At 48.7% G+C, this 23,223-nt stretch overlaps 2 protein-coding genes across 3 annotated transcripts in view; one reads left to right on the forward strand and one right to left on the reverse strand.

Annotated features, from left to right (window-relative positions):
• LOC106593247 (epsin-2) overlaps positions 1–6,815 on the forward strand; it is a 37,331-nt gene extending 30,516 nt beyond the window's left edge. Inside the window, exons 7-10 of one of the 2 annotated variants that reach the window (XM_045711841.1) lie at positions 1–106; positions 2,202–2,351; positions 5,213–5,392; positions 6,352–6,815. In XM_045711841.1, the coding sequence (XP_045567797.1) occupies positions 1–106; positions 2,202–2,351; positions 5,213–5,392; positions 6,352–6,689 (774 nt within the window). In that variant the 3' untranslated portion in view covers positions 6,690–6,815. The remainder of the gene's footprint in view (positions 107–2,201; positions 2,352–5,212; positions 5,393–6,351) is intronic. The other variant, XM_045711840.1, reaches the window with a different exon arrangement.
• Positions 6,816–15,589: 8,774 nt separating this feature from the next.
• LOC106596007 (B9 domain-containing protein 1-like) lies at positions 15,590–21,061 on the reverse strand (the record flags this gene model as incomplete). Its single annotated transcript, XM_045711842.1, has 4 exons — positions 15,590–15,852; positions 20,711–20,778; positions 20,881–20,943; positions 21,058–21,061. Coding segments are annotated over 4 exons (299 nt in total), but the record flags the coding sequence as incomplete, so codon positions are not given.
• Positions 21,062–23,223: the final 2,162 nt, after the last annotated feature.

The following is a 23,223-nucleotide window of genomic DNA, read 5'->3' on the forward strand; positions in this document are numbered from 1 at the left end:
GCCCAGTCCTCTCTGTTGGATCTGATGGATGTACCAGAGGGGGATTCGTCCGACCCCTGGGGGGCGGGAGGAGCTGCCGCCCCACCAGATCCCTGGCAGGCCTACGGTACACACACACACACACACACACACACCGTGTCTGAATACCCATACCTGTGCTCTAAATAGCAGGTCATGTGAAAATATAACGTTTTATAGCATGTGACATGTAGATAGATAGTGGAGGGCTTTAAATACCAGGATGTAATACTCAGTTTGGGGGTTTTTCATCTAATCAGGAAGAGAATCGTCTTTTTGTTATCAACATGTGTTTGACGAACAGCATGATAATCCAGATTAGGGGACGAGCTGTTCCCATAATTTAACAAACAGCATGATAATCCAGATTAGGGGACGAGCTGTTCCCATAATTTAACAAACAGCATGATAATCCAGATTAGGGGACGAGCTGTTCCTGTAATTTAACAAACAGCATGATAATCCAGATTAGGGGACGAGCTGTTCCCGTAATTTAACCAACGGCATGATAATCCAGATTAAGGGACGAGCTGTTCCCGTGATTTAACAAACAGCATGATAATCCAGATTAGGGGACGAGCTGTTCCCGTAATTTAACAAACAGCATGATAATCCAGTATAGGGGACGAGCTGTTCCCATAATTTAACAAACAGCATGATAATCCAGATTAGGGAACGAGCTGTTCCCATAATTTAACAAACAGCATGATAATCCAGATTAAGGGACGAGCTGTTCCCGTGATTTAACAAACAGCATGATAATCCAGATTAGGGGACGAGCTGTTCCCATAATTTAACAAACAGCATGATAATCCAGATTAGGGGACGAGCTGTTCCCGTAATTTAACAAACAGCATGATAATCCAGATTAGGGGACGAGCTGTTCCCATAATTTAACAAACGGCATGATAATCCAGATTAGGGAACGAGCTGTTCCCATAATTTAACAAACGGCATGATAATCCAGATTAGGGAACGAGCTGTTCCCATAATTTAACCAACGGCATGATAATCCAGATTAGGGGACGAGCTGTTCCCGTAATTTAACAAACGGCATGATAATCCAGATTAGGGGACGAGCTGTTCCCGTAATTTAACAAACCGCATGATAATCCAGATTAGGGGACGAGCTGTTCCCGTAATTTAACAAACGGCATGATAATCCAGATTAGGGGACGAGCTGTTCCCGTGATTTAACAAACCGCATGATAATCCAGATTAGGGACGAGCTGTTCCCGTAATTTAACAAACGGCATGATAATCCAGATTAGGGGACGAGCTGTTCCCGTAATTTAACAAACGGCATGATAATCCAGATTAGGGAACGAGCTGTTCCCATAATTTAACAAACGGCATGATAATCCAGATTAGGGGACGAGCTGTTCCCATAATTTAACAAACGGCATGATAATCCAGATTAGGGGACGAGCTGTTCCCATAATTTAACAAACGGCATGATAATCCAGATTAGGGGACGAGCTGTTCCCATAATTTAACAAACAGCATGATAATCCAGATTAGGGGACCGAGCTGTTCCCATAATTTAACAAACGGCATGATAATCCAGATTAGGGGACGAGCTGTTCCCATAATTTAACAAACGGCGGGAATCGATGCAAGTGGTCATTTAGATGACTCGTTCATGGAGGAGGAGGATGTTGAGATTGTTACTTCCTGTATTCAGAGTTTTACTGAACACTGCATTCAAAATGGTATGCAGAATGATTAGTACACAGTATGTTGTTTTAGGAAGTAGTAAATATATGCTGCTAAATATATCTACTGACCTGATATATCTACTGGGAGAGACTGGCCCTGATATATCTACTGACCTGATATATCTACTGGGAGAGAGAGACTGGCCCTGATATATCTACTGGGAGAGAGAGACTGGCCCTGATATATCTACTGGGAGAGAGAGACTGGCCCTGATATATCTACTGGGAGAGAGAGACTGGCCCTGATATATCTACTGGGAGAGAGAGACTGGCCCTGATATATCTACTGGGAGAGAGAGACTGGCCCTGATATATCTACTGGGAGAGAGAGACTGGCCCTGATATATCTACTGGGAGAGAGAGACTGGCCCTGATATGAAAACGACGCAACAGGCAATCAGACAGACAGAAGGAATGACTTGTCTACTGAACTGGGTTAAACTCGCGTTGTGTCTGTGTGTCCAGGTGCAGCCCCAAAACCAGTGGCTCCGGTCGACCCCTGGGGCCCACCGTCCTCCTCTGTTGCCCCCATGAAGAGCAGTGATCCCTGGGGAACCAACGCTGCTCCTGACCCCTGGGGTTCTGGAGGAACACGACCCAATGCCACCTACTCAGGTACGCCTCAACGCCAGGGTTTAGTTAGCCGGTTGTAGCTAGCCCCTACACCTCAACACCAGGGTTTAGTTAGCCGGTAGTAGCTGGCCCCTACACCTCAACACCAGGGTTTAGTTAGCCGGTAGTAGCTGGCCTCAACACCTCAACACCAGGGTTTAGTTAGCCGGTAGTAGCTGGCCTCAACACCTCAACACCAGGGTTTAGTTAGCCGGTAGTAGCTGGCCCCTACACCTCAACACCAGGGTTTAGTTAGCCGGTAGTAGCTGGCCGCTACACCTCAACACCAGGGTTTAGTTAGCCGGTAGTAGCTGGCCTCAACACCAGGGTTTAGTTAGCCGGTAGTAGCTGGCCTCAACACCAGGTTTTAGTTAGCCGGTAGTAGCTAGCCTCAACACCAGGGTTTAGTTAGCCGGTAGTAGCTAGCCTCAACACCAGGGTTTAGTTAGCCGGTAGTAGCTGGCCCCTACACCTCAACACCAGGGTTTAGTTAGCCGGTAGTAGCTGGCCCCTACACCTCAACACCAGGGGTTTAGTTAGCCGGTAGTAGCTGGCCCCTACGCCTCAACACCAGGGTTTAGTTAGCCGGTAGTAGCTGGCCTCAACACCAGGGTTTAGTTAGCCGGTAGTAGCTAGCCCCTACGCCTCAACACCAGGGTTTAGTTAGCCGGTAGTAGCTGGCCCTTACGCCTCAACACCAGGGTTTAGTTAGCCGGTAGTAGCTGGCCCCTACGCCTCAACACCAGGGTTTAGTTAGCCGGTAGTAGCTGGCCCCTACGCCTCAACACCAGGGTTTAGTTAGCCGGTAGTAGCTGGCCCCTACGCCTCAACACCAGGGTTTAGTTAGCCGGTAGTAGCTGGCCCCTACACCTCAACACCAGGGTTTAGTTAGCCGGTAGTAGCTGGCCCCTACACCTCAACACCAGGGTTTAGTTAGCCGGTAGTAGCTGGCCCCTACACCTCAACACCAGGGTTTAGTTAGCCGGTAGTAGCTGGGTCCTACACCTCAACACCAGGGTTTAGTTAGCCGGTAGTAGCTGGCCGCTACACCTCAACACCAGGGTTTAGTTAGCCGGTAGTAGCTGGCCCCTACGCCTCAACACCAGGGTTTAGTTAGCCGGTAGTAGCTGGCCCCTACACCTCAACACCAGGGTTTAGTTAGCCGGTAGTAGCTGGCCCCTACACCTCAACACCAGGGTTTAGTTAGCCGGTAGTAGCTGGCCCCTACACCTCAACACCAGGGTTTAGTTAGCCGGCCCCTACACCTCAACACCAGGGTTTAGTTAGCCGGTAGTAGCTGGCCTCAACACCAGGGTTTAGTTAGCCGGTAGTAGCTGGCCTCAACACCTCAACACCAGGGTTTAGTTAGCCGGTAGTAGCTGGCCCCTACGCCTCAACACCAGGGTTTAGTTAGCCGGTAGTAGCTGGCCCCTACACCTCAACACCAGGGTTTAGTTAGCCGGTAGTAGCTGGCCCCTACACCTCAACACCAGGGTTTAGTTAGCCGGTAGTAGCTGGCCTCAACACCAGGGTTTAGTTAGCCGGTAGTAGCCGGGTCCTACGCCTCAACACCAGGGTTTAGTTAGCCGGTAGTAGCTAGCCTCAACACCAGGGTTTAGTTAGCCGGTAGTAGCTGGCCCCTACACCTCAACACCAGGGTTTAGTTAGCCGGTAGTAGCTGGCCCCTACACCTCAACACCAGGGGTTTAGTTAGCTGGCCCCTACACCTCAACACCAGGGTTTAGTTCAGGGGGGTCTGGTTATTGGTTATTGGATAACTTCTTGTTAATCCAGCCGCTGTGTCGGATTTCAAAAAGGCTTCACGGCGAAAGCAAACCTTGCAATTATCTGAGGACAGTGCCCCGAATACAAACGCATGAAAAACATATTTCAACCAGGCAGGTGCGACACGAAAGTCAGAAATAGCAATTTAGAAAATGCCTTACCTTTGGTGATCTTCTGTTGGCACTCCAAAAGGTCCCAGATACATCACAAATGGTCCTTTTGTTCGATAATGTCCTTCTTTATATCTATAAAAACTCAGTTTAGCTGCCGCGCTCAGTCAATAATCCACCCAGTTTCCCTCCATCAAAATACATACAAAATGAATCCCAAATGTTACTAATAAACTTTTCCAAACATGTCAAACAACGTTTTTAATCAAACCTTAGGTACCCTAATACGTAAATAAACGATAAAATTTAAGACGGAGAATCGTTATTGTTTTTACCGGAGAAAAACACCAAAGAACGCGCTTGGAAAAACTACAATTTCTGTCTCATTTTTCCAAAAACCAGCCTGAAACTCTTTCTAAGACTGACATCTAGTGGAAGCCCTAGGAACTGCAATCTGGGAGGACTTGGCCTTATAATAAAAGTGATAGCCATTGAATATAGGGGTAGGTTGATTATTTTTTTATTTATTTTTTTATATTTTTGGGGGGGATGGTTTGTCCTTGGGGTTTCGCCTGCCATATCAGTTCTGTTATACTCACAGACATTATTTTAACAGTTTAGAAACGTTAGTGTTTTCTATCCAAATCTACCAATTATATGCATATCCTAGCTTTTGGGCCTGAGTAGCAGGCAGCTTACTTTGGGCACGCTTTCATCCGGACCTCAAAATACTGCCCCTTACCCTAGACAGGTTAGATTCACACACGACACTAGATATAACAGACTGACCCTAGCCCCCAGACACATAAACTACTGCAGCATAAATACTGGAGGCTGAGACAGGAGTCTCTGTCTGTCTGTAATCCTCCTTAACCGTGGAGACAGCCAGAGGTAACCTGTCTCTCTCTCTGTAACCCTCCTTAACCGTGGAGACAGCCAGAGGTAACCTGTCTCTCTGTAATCCTCCAGGTGATGGTCGGGGTCTCTCCTCCCTGACTAGCGGTACCGAGGACCTGTTTGACCCTCTCCCCAGCAGGAAGACCCCAGAGTCCTTCCTGGGTCCTAATGCAGCATTGGTCAACCTGGACTCACTGGTCACCAAGCCTCCTCAGCCTGCTCCTGTAGTCAACCCCTTCCTCGCTGCCGCAGGTACCGACCACCGTACCGAACACCCAGTACTGGACAGATGGTACATCAGGGTTCCCCAAAACTCAGTCCTGGGGGAACCCCAAGGGGAACACGGTTTGGGGTTTTGGGCCCCCGACCACTACACAGCTGATTCAACTGATCAAAGCTTGATGATGATGATGATGATGAGTTTTTATTTAAATCAGGTGTGTCGTGGTAGGAAACCAAAAACCCAAACCGTGTTCCCCTGGGGGGTTCCCCCCCAGGACTGAGTTTGGGAAACTTCTGTGGTACACACACACACACACACACACACACACACACACTACAGAGACAGATGTTGAAACTTGTTGAGTTTGAATACAATCTCTGTCTCTCTATCAATTCAATTCAAGGGTCTTTATTGTCATGGAAAACATGTGTTAACGTTGCCAAAGCAAGTGAAGTAGATAATAAACAGTAAACATTTACACTCAAAGAAGAATAAATACATTTAAAATACCATTGTCTATATATACAGTGTTTTGCAAATAGTTAAAGTACAAAATGGAAGATAAATCAACATAAATATGGGTTGTATTTACAAAGGTGTTTGTTCTTCACTGGTTGGCCTTTTCTTGTGGCAACAGGCCACAAATCTTGCTGCTGTGATGGCACACTGTGGTATTTCACCCAGTAGATATGAGAGTTTATCAAAATCGGGTTTGTTTTTGAGTTATTTGTGTATCTGTGTAATCTGAGGGAAATATGTGTCTCTAATATGGTCATACATTTGGCAAGAGGTTAGGAAGTGCAGCTCAGTTTCCACCTCATTTTGTGGGCAGTGTTGCACACAGCCTGTCTTCTCTTGAGAGCCAGGTCTGCCTACGGACGACCTTTCTCAATAGCAAGGCTCTGCTCACTGAGTCAATCTCTCTGGTGTTTTGCTGATGTCTTCTCTCTGTTCTGTTTGTCTCTTCCTGTGATTTCCTTAGGAGCAGTCCCTGTAGCCGCCCCCCAGGCCAACCCGTTCCAGATGGGCCAGCCTAACCCCCCTACCTTAAACCAGATGAGGATCAGCCCTATGCCAGGCCTGAGTCTGGGAGGTGGAGCTGGGTTTAGCAGCTTGTCCTCCATGGTAGACCCTCTGCCCCTCTCCTCCTTGCCACCACCCCAGCCCCTGGGGATGGTCCCCCTGACGGGCCACATGGTCCCCGGGATTGGAGGGATGGGGGGTATCCCAACCTCTGTGTCTATGTCCCAGCCCCTGTTCAGTTCAGCTCTGCCCCCCACAGCGGGCACACATCCTCCTGGGACCACCAACCCCTTCCTGTTGTGAGGGAACACCTCGACAACACCCCTGGAATCCTCTCCTCAGTCTTTCCACCTCGCCGTTTCCTCTCATCCCGTTTCCTCTCCTCTCTCTCTTCCCGTTTCCTCTCCTCTCTCTCTTCCCGTTTCCTCTCTCTCTTCCCGTTTCCTCTCTCTCTTCCCCTCTCCTCTCTCTCTTCCCCTCTCCTCTCTCTTCCCCTCTCCTCTCTCTCTTCTCCTCTCTCTCTTCCCCTCTCCTCTCTCTCTTCCCCTCTCTCTCTCTTCCCCTCTCCTCTCTCTCTTCCCCTCTCTCTCTCTCTTCCCCTCTCCTCTCTCTCTTCCCCCTCTCTCTCTCTTCCCCTCTCTCTCTCTCTTCCCCTCTCTCTCTCTCTTCCCCTCTCCTCTCTCTCTTCCCCTCTTCTCTCTCTCTTCCCCTCTTCTCTCTCTCTTCCCCTCTTCTCTCTCTCTTCCCCTCTTCTCTCTCTCTTCCCCTCTTCTCTCTCTCTTCCCCTCTCCTCTCTCTCTCTCTCTTCCCCTCTCCTCTCTCTCTCTCTTCCCCTCTCTCTCTCTCTCTCTCTTCCCCTCTCTCTCTCTCTCTCTCTTCCCCGCTCCTCTCTCTCTCTCTTCCCCCTCTCTCTCTCTCTCTTCCCCCTCTCCTCTCTCTCTCTCTCTTCCCTCTCCTCTCTCTCTCTCTCTTCCCCCTCTCTCTCTCTCTCTCTCCCCTCTCCTCTCTCTCTCTCTTCCCCGCTCCTCTCTCTCTCTCTTCCCCGCTCCTCTCTCTCTCTCTCTTCCCCTCTCCTCTCTCTCTCTCTCTTCCCCTCTCCTCTCTCTCTCTCTCTTCCCCTCTCCTCTCTCTCTCTCTCTCTTCCCCCTCTCCTCTCTCAGCTCAGATACTGTGTCCTGTAGACAGTATTCCTGGCTGTTCTGACTGTTTTTTTAAAGCTCGTCTCTGATCACAGAGTGAATCTAACTAAACTTCTACAGCCCCGGTGAGGGGTGTGTGTGTGTGTGTGTACTAAGCAGGGATTTTGCACATGCTCATTTAGCTGTGACTGTTGCTTCACCGTTAGTCCTTAGCTGGAGACGACTCCACTGTCCGGTACACTGTGTCCCTCCTCCCGTTACCGGCCACAACTTCTGAGGTCACTGCTTAGGACCCTGACCTATGACCCTGACACACAGCAACCCCGAGGTCAACGTGTATATGAACTTTAACCCCTGAGGTCAATATGTATATGAACTTTAACCCCTGAGGTCAGCGTGTATATATGAACTGGTGACCGGAGTGGATCAACTTTCTCAGAAAGAGGGAGAGACGGTGTTTATTTGGGAGTGAAAGACACAAGGGATTTGGTTTCTGTTGACATCTGTTATTGTACAACTGTCTGGAGTTCATTAGGCCCCCCCCTGTCTGGAGTTCATTAGGGCCCCCCCTGTCTGGAGTTCATTAGGGCCCCCCTGTCTGGAGTTCATTAGGGCCCCCCCTGTCTGGAGTTCATTAGGCCCCCCCTGTCTGGAGTTCATTAGGCCCCCCTGTCTGGAGTTCATTAGGGCCCCCCCTGTCTGGAGTTCATTAGGGCCCCCTGTCTGGAGTTTATTAGGCCCCCCGGCTGGAGTTCATCAGGGCCCCCCCGGCTGGAGTTCATTAGGGCCCCCCGTCTGGAGTTCATTAGGCCCCCCCTGTCTGGAGTTCATCAGGGCCCCCCCGGCTGGAGTTCATTAGGGCCCCCCCGGCTGGAGTTCATTAGGGCCCCCCTGTCTGGAGTTCATCAGGGCCCCCCCGCCCTGTCTGGGGGGTCGACGGAATAACGAGGAGGTTGAACCTTTCTGTCTATCTAGCATCAGATCCCTTAACCTAGTTAACATCTGATTCCAGGACTGTGGTTAACGGGGGGTCCTAACCTCCACTATGTAGAGACAGGAGTTAACATCTGATTCCAGGACTGTGGTTAACGGGGGGTCCCTAACCTCCACTATGTAGAGACAGGAGTTAACATCTGATTCCAGGACTGTGGTTAACGGGGGTCTAACCTCCACTATGTAGAGACAGGAGTTAACATCTGATTCCAGGACTGTGGTTAACGGGGGTCTAACCTCCACTATGTAGAGACAGGAGTTAACATCTGATTCCAGGACTGTGGTTAACGGGGGTCTAACCTCCACTATGTAGACAGGAGTTAACATCTGATTCCAGGACTGTGGTTAACAGGGGGGTCCTAACCTCCACTATGTAGAGACAGGAGTTAACATCTGATTCCAGGACTGTGGTTAACGGGGGTCTAACCTCCACTATGTAGAGACAGGAGTTAACATCTGATTCCAGGACTGTGGTTAACAGGGGGTCCTAACCTCCACTATGTAGAGACAGGAGTTAACATCTGATTCCAGGACTGTGGTTAACGGGGGTCCTAACCTCCACTATGTAGAGACAGGAGTTAACATCTGATTCCAGGACTGTGGTTAACAGGGGGTCCTAACCTCCACTATGTAGACAGGAGTTAACATCTGATTCCAGGACTGTGGTTAACGGGGGTCCTAACCTCCACTATGTAGAGACAGGAGTTAACATCTGATTCCAGGACTGTGGTTAACAGGGGGTCCTAACCTCCACTATGTAGACAGGAGTTAACATCTGATTCCAGGACTGTGGTTAACGGGGGTCCTAACCTCCACTATGTAGAGACAGGAGTTAACATCTGATTCCAGGACTGTGGTTAACGGGGTCTAACCTCCACTATGTAGAGACAGGAGTTAACATCTGATTCCAGGACTGTGGTTAACGGGGGTCCTAACCTCCACTATGTAGAGACAGGAGTTAACATCTGATTCCAGGACTGTGGTTAACAGGGGGTCCTAACCTCCACTATGTAGAGACAGGAGTTAACATCTGATTCCAGGACTGTGGTTAACGGGGGTCCTAACCTCCACTATGTAGAGACAGGAGTTAACATCTGATTCCAGGACTGTGGTTAACGGGGGTCTAACCTCCACTATGTAGAGACAGGAGTTAACATCTGATTCCAGGACTGTGGTTAACGGGGGTCCTAACCTCCACTATGTAGAGACAGGAGTTAACATCTGATTCCAGGACTGTGGTTAACGGGGGGTCCCTAACCTCCACTATGTAGACAGGAGTTAACATCTGATTCCAGGACTGTGGTTAACGGGGGTCCTAACCTCCACTATGTAGAGACAGGAGTTAACATCTGATTCCAGGACTGTGGTTAACGGGGGATAAATGTTGGTCTTTAATGTCACTGTCGTAATCATCTTTTCTATTGTTATTACTACACTCTAATCACTGTTCATATCAGCTGTCTGTCACTACACAGCCTGTCTGTCTGGAACTGACCTGTCCTAGACTGTCTGTCTGGAACGGACCTGTCCTAGACTGTCTGTCTGGAACGGACCTGTCCTAGACTACACAACCTGTCTGTCTGTCGTTGACCTGTCCTAGACTGTCTGTCTGGAACGGACCTGTCCTAGACTACACAACCTGTCTGTCTGTCACTGACCTGTCCTAGACTACACAACCTGTCTGTCTGTCTGTGACTGACCTGTCCTAGACTACACAACCTGTCTGTCTGTCTGTCTGGAACTGACCTGTCCTAGACTACACAACCTGTCTGTCTGTAACTGACCTGTCCTAGACTACACAACCTGTCTGTCTGTAACGGACCTGTCCTAGACTACACAACCTGTCTGTCTGTCTGTCTGGAACTGACCTGTCCTAGACTACACAACCTGTCTGTCTGTAACGGACCTGTCCTAGACTACACAACCTGTCTGTCTGTCTGTGACTGACCTGTCCTAGACTACACAACCTGTCTGTCTGTGACTGACCTGTCCTAGACTACACAACCTGTCTGTCTGTCTGTGACTGACCTGTCCTAGACTACACAACCTGTCTGTCTGTAACGGACCTGTCCTAGACTACACAACCTGTCTGTCTGTCTGTCTGGAACTGACCTGTCCTAGACTACACAACCTGTCTGTCTGTAACGGACCTGTCCTAGACTACACAACCTGTCTGTCTGTCTGGAACTGACCTGTCCTAGACTACACAACCTGTCTGTCTGTCTGGAACTGACCTGTCCTAGACTACACAACCTGTCTGTCTGTAACTGACCTGTCCTAGACTACACAACCTGTCTGTCTGTCTGTAACTGACCTGTCCTAGACTACACAACCTGTCTGTCTGTAACGGACCTGTCCTAGACTACACAACCTGTCTGTCTGTCTGGAACTGACCTGTCCTAGACTACACAACCTGTCTGTCTGTCTGTAACGGACCTGTCCTAGACTACACAACCTGTCTGTCTGTAACGGACCTGTCCTAGACTACACAACCTGTCTGTCTGTCTGGAACTGACCTGTCCTAGACTACACAACCTGTCTGTCTGTCTGGAACTGACCTGTCCTAGACTACACAACCTGTCTGTCTGTAACGGACCTGTCCTAGACTACACAACCTGTCTGTCTGTAACGGACCTGTCCTAGACTACACAACCTGTCTGTCTGTCTGGAACTGACCTGTCCTAGACTACACAACCTGTCTGTCTGTCTGTAACTGACCTGTCCTAGACAGGCCACCGTTGGGACACTTTACTAACCAACAGGGACGGCAGGACACCTGACAGACAAACTGTTGTTGTTTACGACTTGTCTTATTGACTGTTAAATGGAAATTCATTTTAACGCCTTTCTGTGTTTCTGGACCGTTTTATAAGCTAAACCATGTAGACTGGACCAGCAGACTGTTACCCTGTAGACTGGACCACCAGACTGTTACCCTGTAGACTGGACCACCAGACTGTTACCCTGTAGACTGGACCACCAGACTGTTACCCTGTAGACTGGACCACCAGACTGTTACCCTGTAGACTGGACCACCAGACTGTTACCCTGTAGACTGGACCAGCAGACTGTTACCCTGTAGACTGGACCAGCAGACTGTTACCCTGTAGACTGGACCAGCAGACTGTTACCCTGTAGACTGGACCAGCAGACTGTTACCCTGTAGACTGGACCAGCAGACTGTTACCCTGTAGACTGGACCACCAGACTGTTACCCTGTAGACTGGACCAGCAGACTGTTACCCTGTAGACTGGACCACCAGACTGTTACCCTGTAGACTGGACCACCAGACTGTTACCCTGTAGACTGGACCACCAGACTGTTACCCTGTAGACTGGACCAGCAGACTGTTACCCTGTAGACTGGACCAGCAGACTGTTACCCTGTAGACTGGACCACCAGACTGTTACCCTGTAGACTGGACCACCAGACTGTTACCCTGTAGACTGGACCACCAGACTGTTACCCTGTAGACTGGACCACCAGACTGTTACCCTGTAGACTGGACCACCAGACTGTTACCCTGTAGACTGGACCAGCAGACTGTTACCCTGTAGACTGGACCACCAGACTGTTACCCTCCTACCATGTAGACTGTTCCCCTCCTACCCTGTAGACTGGACCAGCAGACTGTTACCCTGTAGACTGGACCACCAGACTGTTACCCTCCTACCATGTAGACTGTTCCCCTCCTACCCTGTAGACTGGACCAGCAGACTGTTACCCTGTAGACTGGACCAGCAGACTGTTACCATGTAGACTGGACCACCAGACTGTTACCCTGTAGACTGGTATTACAGCTGAGACAGACAGGACCCTTTCTGAGGTTACTGGACTTCACAGACAACAGTCTGGTTACTGGGCTTCATAGACAACAGTGTGGTTACTGGGCTTCACAGACAACAGTGTGGTTACTGGACTTCACAGACAACATTATGACACTCCTTCCTGTCTGAAAGCGTCCCATGTTCAGATTTCTGTATTATTCCAATGTTCTCACTCTCATCTTTATTTACACCTTAATATATCTTGGGAGCTGCTTGTGTGCGGATGGTAATGCTAACCTGTTTCACAATATAATTTATATCATTTGTATTATTGTAACATTATATTATATATTGTGGTCTGTTTATTCTGTCATTCCTTCCTGGGTTTTATAGGATCAGTGTGGGGAGGGAGGGGCATATTTACACCAGTCTAAAACCCGCGGGGCGCCAGCTACACCTGGACCTCCTACGGACCAATAAAATGGATCTCTTTAAGCGCTGACGTCTCCCTGTTTCTCTGTCTCTCTCGTGTGTGTGTGGCCTGTCTCTCTCGTGTGTGTGTGTGGCCTGTTTCTGTGTGTGTGTGTTACTGATGTGCAGCTGGAAACACAGTATAACCATGGGTTTATTCATTCGTCTCTTAAACGTTTTGCGACGGAAAAGAAGAAACAGAGTTTCTATTGGACAAATTCAGGTCCAGGTTGTTTGCTTCCGTTTTAGTTGCTAAGAGTTAAACGGTTTACCCGTTGCGAAACATTTGGGCTAAGGTCCGTGACCCCCGTGACCTTCTACTGTAATACAGTGAGACGGAAACACAGGTAGTAGAGAGACACAACGCAGACGACACCTTGTTATAAAACACAGTACGTTTTTTATTATCAGTCAAAATTACAACATCAGATCAAGCGTTTTAACCCTGTCCTACTGGCGTTAAAACTCTCAAAGGAGAAAGTGTAGGATACCTAGAAAATAAAGACGCTCAGAAGGAGGAAGTGTAGGATATCTAGAAAATAAAGACGCTCGGAAGGAGGAAGTGTAGGATATCTAGAAAATAAAGACTCTCGGAAGGAGGAAGTGTAGGATATCTAGAAAATAAAGACGCTCGGAAGGAGAAAGTGTAGGATATCTAGAAAATAAAGACGCTCAGAAGGAGGAAGTGTAGGATATCTAGAAAATAAAGACGCTCGGAAGGAGAAAGTGTAGGATATCTAGAAAATAAAGACGCTCAGATTTGAAAATCAGAGGTTTTCCTAACAGCCTAATCGAGGTGTTTTACAAGGCTACATGTAAATCCTTCTGCTGACCTTAACTAGTTGCTTATCAACAGGGACGGCAGCGTAGCCTAGTGGTTAGTTTAGCGCGTTGGACTAGTAACCGAAAGGTTGCAAGATCGAATCCCCGAGCTGACAAGGTACAAATCTGTCGTTCTGCCCCCTGAACAAGGCAGTTAACCCACTGTTCCCCGGTAGACCGTCATTGTAAATAATAAGAATTTGTTCTTAACTGACTTGCCTGGTTAAAGGTTAAACAAACATTTAAAACAGAGAATGACTATCCAAACTAAGCGAGACCAGGATTTATCTTAACGCCGCTCCGTGCAGCCATCGGATAAACCCCAGGAGCCCCTCTGGACGGCTCTTATTAACGCCGCTCCTCCGCTGTCAAAACGTCAGCTGAAAACCCCCATCTGATTGGATCTACAGTAACTAGACCTTCCCTGAGCGAGACGCCGAACACATTGACTTACCAACATCCTGGTTACTAACGGGAGGCTGGGGGATTCAATCCAATTACAGGTGGTTACTAACGGGGAGGCTGGGGATTCAATCCAATTACAGGTGGTTACTAACGGGGAGGCTGGGGGATTCAATCCAATTACAGGTGGTTACTAACGGGGAGGCTGGGGGATTCAATCCAATTACAGGTGGTTACTAACGGGGAGGCTGGGGGATTCAATCCAATCACGGGTGGTTACTAACGGGAGGCTGGGGGATTCAATCCAATTACGGGTGGTTACTAACGGGGAGGCTGGGGGATTCAATCCAATTACAGGTGGTTACTAACGGGGAGGCTGGGGGATTCAATCCAATTACAGGTGGTTACTAACGGGGAGGCTGGGGGATTCAATCAAATTACAGGTGGTTACTAACGGGGGAGGCTGGGGATTCAATCCACTACGGGTGGTTACTAACGGGGAGGCTGGGGGATTCAATCCAATTACGGGTGGTTACTAACGGGGAGGCTGGGGGATTCAATCCAATTACGGGTGGTTACTAACGGGGAGGCTGGGGGATTCAATCCAATTACAGGTGGTTACTAACGGGGAGGCTGGGGGATTCAATCCAATTACAGGTGGTTACTAACGGGGAGGCTGGGGATTCAATCCAATTACAGGTGGTTACTAACGGGGAGGCTGGGCGATTCAATCCAATTACAGGTGGTTACTAACGGGGAGGCTGGGGGATTCAATCCAATTACAGGTGGTTACTAACGGGGAGGCTGGGGGATTCAATCCAATTACAGGTGGTTACTAACGGGGAGGCTGGGGGATTCAATCCAATTACGGGTGGTTACTAACGGGGAGGCTGGGGGATTCAATCCATTACGGGTGGTTACTAACGGGGAGGCTGGGGATTAAATCCAATTACGGGTGGTTACTAACGGGGAGGCTGGGGGATTCAATCCAATTACGGGTGGTTACTAACGGGGAGGCTGGGGGATTCAATCCAATTACAGGTGGTTACTAACGGGAGGCTGGGGGATTCAATCCAATTACGGCTTGTAGACAACAACAACAAAAAGCAATGTTTGCAGTCATGTAAAGGCTGTTATCGGTCGACGGGGAAATGTATATTTTAACAACTGCATCAACAGCTGTCCAGCTCGCTGCTCAACAGAGAGAATCCTGGTCTGAATGAATGTCCCCAGGCCAGATAGATTATTACAGAGGGGATCAGCAGGTCCTACATCAGTGTGAATGACACCCCCTCTTCCACTCTCAGCACAGGGGTCAGGGAGGGAGGAGGGAGGACCACACAGGAGGGAGGGAGGAGGGAGGGCCACACAGGAGGGAGGGAGGAGGGAGGGCCACACAGGAGGGAGGGAGGGAGGGAGGGCCACACAGGAGGGAGGGAGGGAGGGAGGGGGAGGGAGGGAGGGGGAGGAGGGAGGACCACACAGGAGGGAGGGAGGGAGGGAGGGCCACACAGGGGAGGGAGAGAGGAGGGAGGGCCACACAGGGGGAGGGAGGGAGGGAGGGAGGGCCACACAGGGGGAGGGAGAGAGGAGGGAGGGAGGGAGAGAGGAGGGAGGGCCACACAGGAGGGAGGGAGGGAGGGCCACACAGGGGGGAGGGAGGGAGGAGGTGGTGTAGTCCTTGGTCCCTGTGTGTGTGTGTTTCCATCACGTGCTGTAGGGCTGGTCTCCCGGTCCGATGCCTGCGACAGCAGTGTGTGACGGAGTGTGTGCGGTCTCGGAAGGTGTGGTGTCGTAACCCAGTCTCTTCATGTCTTTAGTCACAATGTGGAAGGACAGGGAGACAAAACCCTGGGAACGAACCCTGGTCACTGAGACAGACGGAGAGAGACACCAGGATACATTTAAAGATGGTAGAGAGACACCAGGATACATTTAAAGATGGTAGAGAGAGAGAGACCAGGATACATTTAAAGATGGTAGAGAGAGAGAGACACCAGGATACATTTAAATATGGTAGAGAGAGAGAGACCAGGATACATTTAAAGATGGTAGAGAGAGAGAGACACCAAGATACATTTAAAGATGGTAGAGAGAGAGAGAGAGACCATGATACATTTAAAGATGGTAGAGAGAGAGAGAGAGAGAGACACCAGGATACATTTAAATATGGTAGAGAGAGAGAGACCAGGATACATTTAAAGATGGTAGAGAGAGAGAGAGACACCAGGATACATTTAAAGATGGTAGAGAGAGAGAGAGAGAGAGACACCAGGATACATTTAAAGATGGTAGAGAGAGAGAGACACCAGGATACATTTAAAGATGGTAGAGAGAGAGAGAGAGACACCAGGATACATTTAAAGATGGTAGAGAGAGAGAGAGAGACCAGGATACATTTAAAGATGGTAGAGAGAGAGAGAGAGACACCAGGATACATTTAAAGATGGTAGAGAGAGAGAGAGAGAGAGACACCAGGATACATTTAAAGATGGTGAGAGAGAGAGAGACACCAGGATACATTTAAAGATGGTAGAGAGAGAGAGAGAGAGAGAGACACCAGGATACATTTAAAGATGGTAGAGAGAGAGAGAGAGACACCAGGATACATTTAAAGATGGTAGAGACACCAGGATACATTTAAAGATGGTAGAGAGAGAGAGAGAGAGAGACACCAGGATACATTTAAAGATGGTAGAGAGAGAGAGAGAGACACCAGGATACATTTAAAGATGGTAGAGAGAGAGAGAGACCAGGATACATTTAAAGATGGTAGAGAGAGAGAGAGACACCAGGATACATTTAAAGATGGTAGAGGCACCAGGATACATTTAAAGATGGTAGAGAGAGAGAGAGAGAGAGAGAGAGACCAGGATACATTTAAATATGGTAGAGAGAGAGACCAGGATACATTTAAAGATGGTAGAGAGAGAGAGAGACACCAGGATACATTTAAAGATGGTAGAGAGAGAGAGAGACACCAGGATACATTTAAAGATGGTAGAGACACCAGGATACATTTAAAGATGGTAGAGAGAGAGAGAGAGAGAGAGAGACCAGGATACATTTAAATATGGTAGAGAGAGAGACCAGGATACATTTAAAGATGGTAGAGAGAGAGAGAGGATTAAAGATGGTAGAGAGAGAGAGAGAGAGAGAGAGACACCAGGATACATTTAAATATGGTAGAGAGAGAGAGACCAGGATACATTTAAAGATGGTAGAGAGAGAGACCAGGATACATTTAAAGATGGTAGAGAGAGAGAGAGAGAGAGACACCAGGATACATTTAAAGATGGTAGAGAGAGAGAGACCAGGATACATTTAAAGATGGTAGAGAGAGAGAGAGAGAGAGAGAGACACCAGGATACATTTAAAGATGGTAGAGGGAGAGAGAGAGAGAACCAGGATACATTTAAAGATGGTAGAGAGAGAGAACCAGGATACATTTAAAGATGGTGAGAGAGAGAGAGAGACACCAGGATACATTTAAAGATGGTGAGAGAGAGAGAGAGACACCAGGATACATTTAAAGATGGTAGAGGGGAGAGAGAGAGAGAGACACCAGGATACATTTAAAGATGGTAGAGAGAGAGAGAGAGAGACACCAGGATACATTTAAAGATGGTAGAGAGAGAGAGACACCAGGATACATTTAAAGATGGTAAGAGAGAGAGAGAGAGAGAGACACCAGGATACATTTAAAGATGGTAGAGAGAGAGAGAGACACCAGGATACATTTAAAGATGGTAGAGAGAGAGAGAGACACCAGGATACATTTAAAGATGGTGAGGAGAGAGAGAGAGAGACACCAGGATACATTTAAAGATGGTGAGAGAGAGAGAGAGACACCAGGATACATTTAAAGATGGTAGAGAGAGAGAGAGAGAGACACCAGGATACATTTAAAGATGGTGAGAGAGAGAGAGACACCAGGATACATTTAAAGATGGTAGAGAGAGAGAGAGACACCAGGATACATTTAAAGATGGTGAGAGAGAGAGAGACACCAGGATACATTTAAAGATGGTAGGGAGAGAGAGAGAGAGACACCAGGATACATTTAAAGATGGTAGAGAGAAGAGAGAGGAACCAGGATACATTTAAAGATGGTAGAGAGAGAGAGAGACACCAGGATACATTTAAAGATGGTAGAGAGAGAGGAGAGAGAGAGGACCAGGATACATTTAAAGATGGTAGAGAGAGAGAGAGAGAGACACCAGGATACATTTAAAGATGGTAGAGAGAGAGAGAGACCAGGATACATTTAAAGATGGTAGAGAGAGAGAGAGAGAGACACCAGGATACATTTAAAGATGGTAGAGAGAGAGAGACCAGGATACATTTAAAGATGGTAGAGAGAGAGAGAGAGAGAGACACCAGGATACATTTAAAGATGGTAGAGAGAGAGAGAACCAGGATACATTTAAAGATGGTAGAGAGAGAGAGAGAGAGACACCAGGATACATTTAAATATGGTAGAGAGAGAGAGAGACCAGGATACATTTAAAGATGGTAGAGAGAGAGAGAGAGAGAGACACCAGGATACATTTAAAGATGGTAGAGAGAGAGAGAGACACCAGGATACATTTAAAGATGGTAGAGAGAGAGAGAGACACCAGGATACATTTAAAGATGGTGAGAGAGAGAGAGAGACACCAGGATACATTTAAAGATGGTAGAGAGAGAGAGAGAGAGAGAGAGACCAGGATACATTTAAAGATGGTGAGAGGAGAGAGAGAGAGAGACACCAGGATACATTTAAAGATGGTAGAGGGAGAGAGAGAGAGAGACACCAGGATACATTTAAAGATGGTAGAGAGAGAGAGAGACACCAGGATACATTTAAAGATGGTAGAGAGAGAGAGAGAGAGAGAGACACCAGGATACATTTAAAGATGGTAGAGAGAGAGAGAGAGAGAGAGAGAGCACCAGGATACATTTAAAGATGGTAGAGAGAGAGAGAGACACCAGGATACATTTAAAGATGGTAGAGAGAGAGAGAGACACCAGGATACATTTAAAGATGGTGGAGAGAGAGAGAGAGAGAGAGAGAGACCAGGATACATTTAAAGATGGTAGAGAGAGAGAGACACCAGGATACATTTAAAGATGGTAGAGAGAGAGAGAGAGAGAGAGAGACACCAGGATACATTTAAAGATGGTAGAGAGAGAGAGAGAGAGAGAGACACCAGGATACATTTAAAGATGGTGAGAGGGAGAGAGAGAGAGAGAGACACCAGGATACATTTAAAGATGGTAGAGAGAGAGAGACACCAGGATACATTTAAAGATGGTAGAGAGAGAGAGAGAGAGAGACACCAGGATACATTTAAAGATGGTGAGAGAGAGAGAGACACCAGGATACATTTAAAGATGGTAGAGAGAGAGAGAGAGAGAGAGAGAGAGAGAGACACCAGGATACATTTAAAGATGGTAGAGAGAGAGAGACACCAGGATACATTTAAAGATGGTAGAGAGAGAGAGAGAGAGAGAGAGAGAGACACCAGGATACATTTAAAGATGGTAGAGAGAGAGAGAGACACCAGGATACATTTAAAGATGGTAGAGAGAGAGAGAGACACCAGGATACATTTAAAGATGGTAGAGAGAGAGAGAGACACCAGGATACATTTAAAGATGGTAGAGAGAGAGAGACACCAGCATACATTTAAAGATGGTAGAGAGAGAGAGACACCAGGATACATTTAAAGATGGTAGAGAGAGAGAGAGAGAGACACCAGGATACATTTAAAGATGGTAGAGAGAGAGAGAGAGACACCAGGATGCATTTAAAGATGGTAGAGAGAGAGAGAGAGAGAGAGAGAGAGACACCAGGATACATTTAAAGATGGTAGAGAGAGAGAGAGAGAGAGAGACACCAGGATACATTTAAAGATGGTAGAGAGAGAGAGAGAGAGAGAGAGAGACCAGGATACATTTAAAGATGGTAGAGAGAGAGAGACACCAGGATACATTTAAAGATGGTAGAGAGAGAGAGAGAGAGAGAGACACCAGGATACATTTAAAGATGGTAGAGAGAGAGAGAGACACCAGGATACATTTAAAGATGGTAGAGAGAGAGAGAGACACCAGGATACATTTAAAGATGGTAGAGAGAGAGAGAGACACCAGGATACATTTAAAGATGGTAGAGAGAGAGACCAGGATACATTTAAAGATGGTAGAGAGAGAGAGAGAGAGAGAGAGAGAGACACCAGGATACATTTAAAGATGGTAGAGAGAGAGAGAGACACCAGGATACATTTAAAGATGGTCGAGAGAGAGAGAGAGAGAGAGACACCAGGGTACATTTAAAGATGGTAGAGAGAGAGAGAGAGACACCAGGATACATTTAAAGATGGTAGAGAGAGAGAGAGACACCAGGATACATTTAAAGATGGTAGAGAGAGAAGGGCCACTACTTTAGGCCTACCTTCTCCCTGGGCCACTACTTTAGACCTACCTTCTCCCTGGGCCACTACTTTAGGCCTACCTTCTCCCTGGGCCACTACTTTAGGCCTACCTTCTCTGTCCTCTGGGCCACTACTTTAGGCCTACCTTCTCCCTGGGCCACTACTTTAGGCCTACCTTCTCCCTGGGCCACTACTTTAGGCCTACCTTCTCCCTGGGCCACTACTTTAGGCCTACCTTCTCTGCCCTCTCCCTGGGCCACTACTTTAGACCTACCTTCTCTGCCCTCTCCCTGGGCCACTACTTTAGACCTACCTTCTCTGCCCTCTCCCTGGGCCACTACTTTCGGATCAGTGAACTCTGGACGCCGACCCAGCAGCCAACTGTAGAGAAACACACACACACACTTAGCCCCCCAGCATTTAGCACACAGTAAACACACACACACACACACACACACACACACACACACACACACACACTACCTTGTGAAGTTCTGGAGTCTTGATGTGGATTCAGGAACAAACATTGGGATGGTTCTGGTGTGTCTGAAAACAAGAGAGGAGAGATACTGACTGACCAGGAGAGGAGGAGGAGGAGGAGAGATACTGACTGACCAGGAGAGGAGGAGGAGGAGGAGGAGGAGGAGGAGAGATACTGACTGTCCAGGAGAGGAGGAGGAGGAGGAGAGATACTGACTGACCAGGAGAGGAGGAGGAGGAGGAGAGATACTGACTGACCAGGAGAGGAGGAGAGATACTGACTGACCAGGAGAGGAGGAGAGATACTGACTGACCAGGAGAGGAGGAGAGATACTGACTGACCAGGAGAGGAGGAGAGATACTGACTGACCAGGAGAGGAGGAGAGATACTGACTGACCAGGAGAGGAGGAGGAGAGATACTGACTGACCAGGAGAGGAGGAGGAGAGATACTGACTGACCAGGAGAGGAGGAGGAGAGATACTGACTGACCAGGAGAGGAGGAGGAGAGATACTGACTGACCAGGAGAGGAGGAGGAGAGATACTGACTGACCAGGAGAGGAGGAGGAGAGATACTGACTGACCAGGAGAGGAGGAGGAGAGATACTGACTGACCAGGAGAGGAGGAGGAGGAGAGATACTGACTGACCAGGAGAGGAGGAGGAGGAGGAGAGATACTGACTGACCAGGAGAGGAGGAGGAGGAGGAGGAGAGATACTGACTGACCAGGAGAGGAGGAGGAGGAGAGATACTGACTGACCAGGAGAGAGGAGGAGGAGAGATACTGACTGACCAGGAGAGGAGGAGGAGGAGGAGGAGGAGAGATACTGACTGACCAGGAGAGGAGAAGGAGGAGGATACTGACTGACCAGGAGAGGGGGAGAGGAGAGATACTGACTGACCAGGAGAGGAGAGACAGAGGAGAGAGAGGGGAGAGGAGGAGAGATACTGACTGACCAGGAGAGGAGGGAGAGGAGAGATACTGACTGACCAGGAGAGGAGGAGGAGGAGGAGAGATACTGACTGACCAGGAGAGGAGGAGGAGAGATACTGACTGACCAGGAGAGGAGGAGGAGGAGGAGAGATACTGACTGACCAGGAGAGGAGGAGAGACTGACTGACCAGGAGAGAGGAGGAGGAGAGATACTGACTGACCAGGAGAGGAGGAGGAGGAGAGATACTGACTGACCAGGAGAGGAGGAGGAGAGATACTGACTGACCAGGAGAGGAGGAGGAGGAGAGATACTGACTGACTCAGGAGAGGAGGAGGAGGAGGAGATACTGACTGACCAGGAGGGGAGAGACTGACTGACCAGGAGAGGAGGAGGAGAGATACTGACTGACCAGGAGGAGGAGGAGGAGAGATACTGACTGACCGAGAGGAGAGGAGGAGAGATACTGACTGACCAGGAAGGAGGAGGAGAGATACTGACTGACCAGGAGAGGAGGAGGAGGAGGAGAGATACTGACTGACCAGGAGAGGAGAGGAGAGAGTACTGACTGACCAGGAGAGGAGGAGAGATACTGACTGACCAGGAGAGGAGGAGAGATACTGACTGACCAGGAGAGGAGAGGGAGAGATATGACTGACCAGGAGAGGAGGAGAGATACTGACTGACCAGGAGAGGAGGAGGAGAGATACTGACTGACCAGGAGAGGAGGAGGAGGAGGAGAGATACTGACTGACCAGGAGAGGAGGAGGAGGAGGAGAGATACTGACTGTCCAGGAGAGGAGAGATACTGACTGTCCAGGAGAGGAGGAGAGATACTGACTGTCCAGGAGAGGAGAGATACTGACTGACCAGGAGAGGAGGAGAGATACTGACTGACCAGGAGAGGAGGAGAGATACTGACTGACCAGGAGAGGAGGAGGAGGAGGAGAGATACTGACTGTCCAGGAGAGGAGGGGAGGAGGAGAGATACTGACTGACCAGGAGAGGAGGAGGAGGAGGAGAGATACTGACTGACCAGGAGAGGAGGAGGAGGGAGGAGAGAGATACTGACTGACCAGGAGAGGAGGAGGAGGAGAGTTGACTGACCAGGAGGAGGAGGAGGAGAGATACTGACTGACCAGGAGGGAGGAGGAGGGGAGAGATACTGACTGACCAGGAGAGGAGGGAGGAGGAGAGATACTGACTGACCAGGAGAGGAGGAGGAGGAGGAGAGATACTGACTGACCAGGAGAGGAGGAGGAGGAGAGATACTGACTGACCAGGAGAGGAGGAGAGATACTGACTGACCAGGAGGGAGGAGGAGAGATACTGACTGACACAGGAGAGGAGGAGAGTGCTGACCAGGAGGAGGAGGAGGAGGAGAGATACTGACTGTCCAGGAGAGGAGAGAGGA

The sequence above is a fragment of the Salmo salar genome, unplaced genomic scaffold (genome assembly GCF_905237065.1).
Source record: "Salmo salar unplaced genomic scaffold, Ssal_v3.1, whole genome shotgun sequence".
NCBI classification, from domain to species: Eukaryota; Metazoa; Chordata; class Actinopteri; order Salmoniformes; family Salmonidae; genus Salmo; species Salmo salar.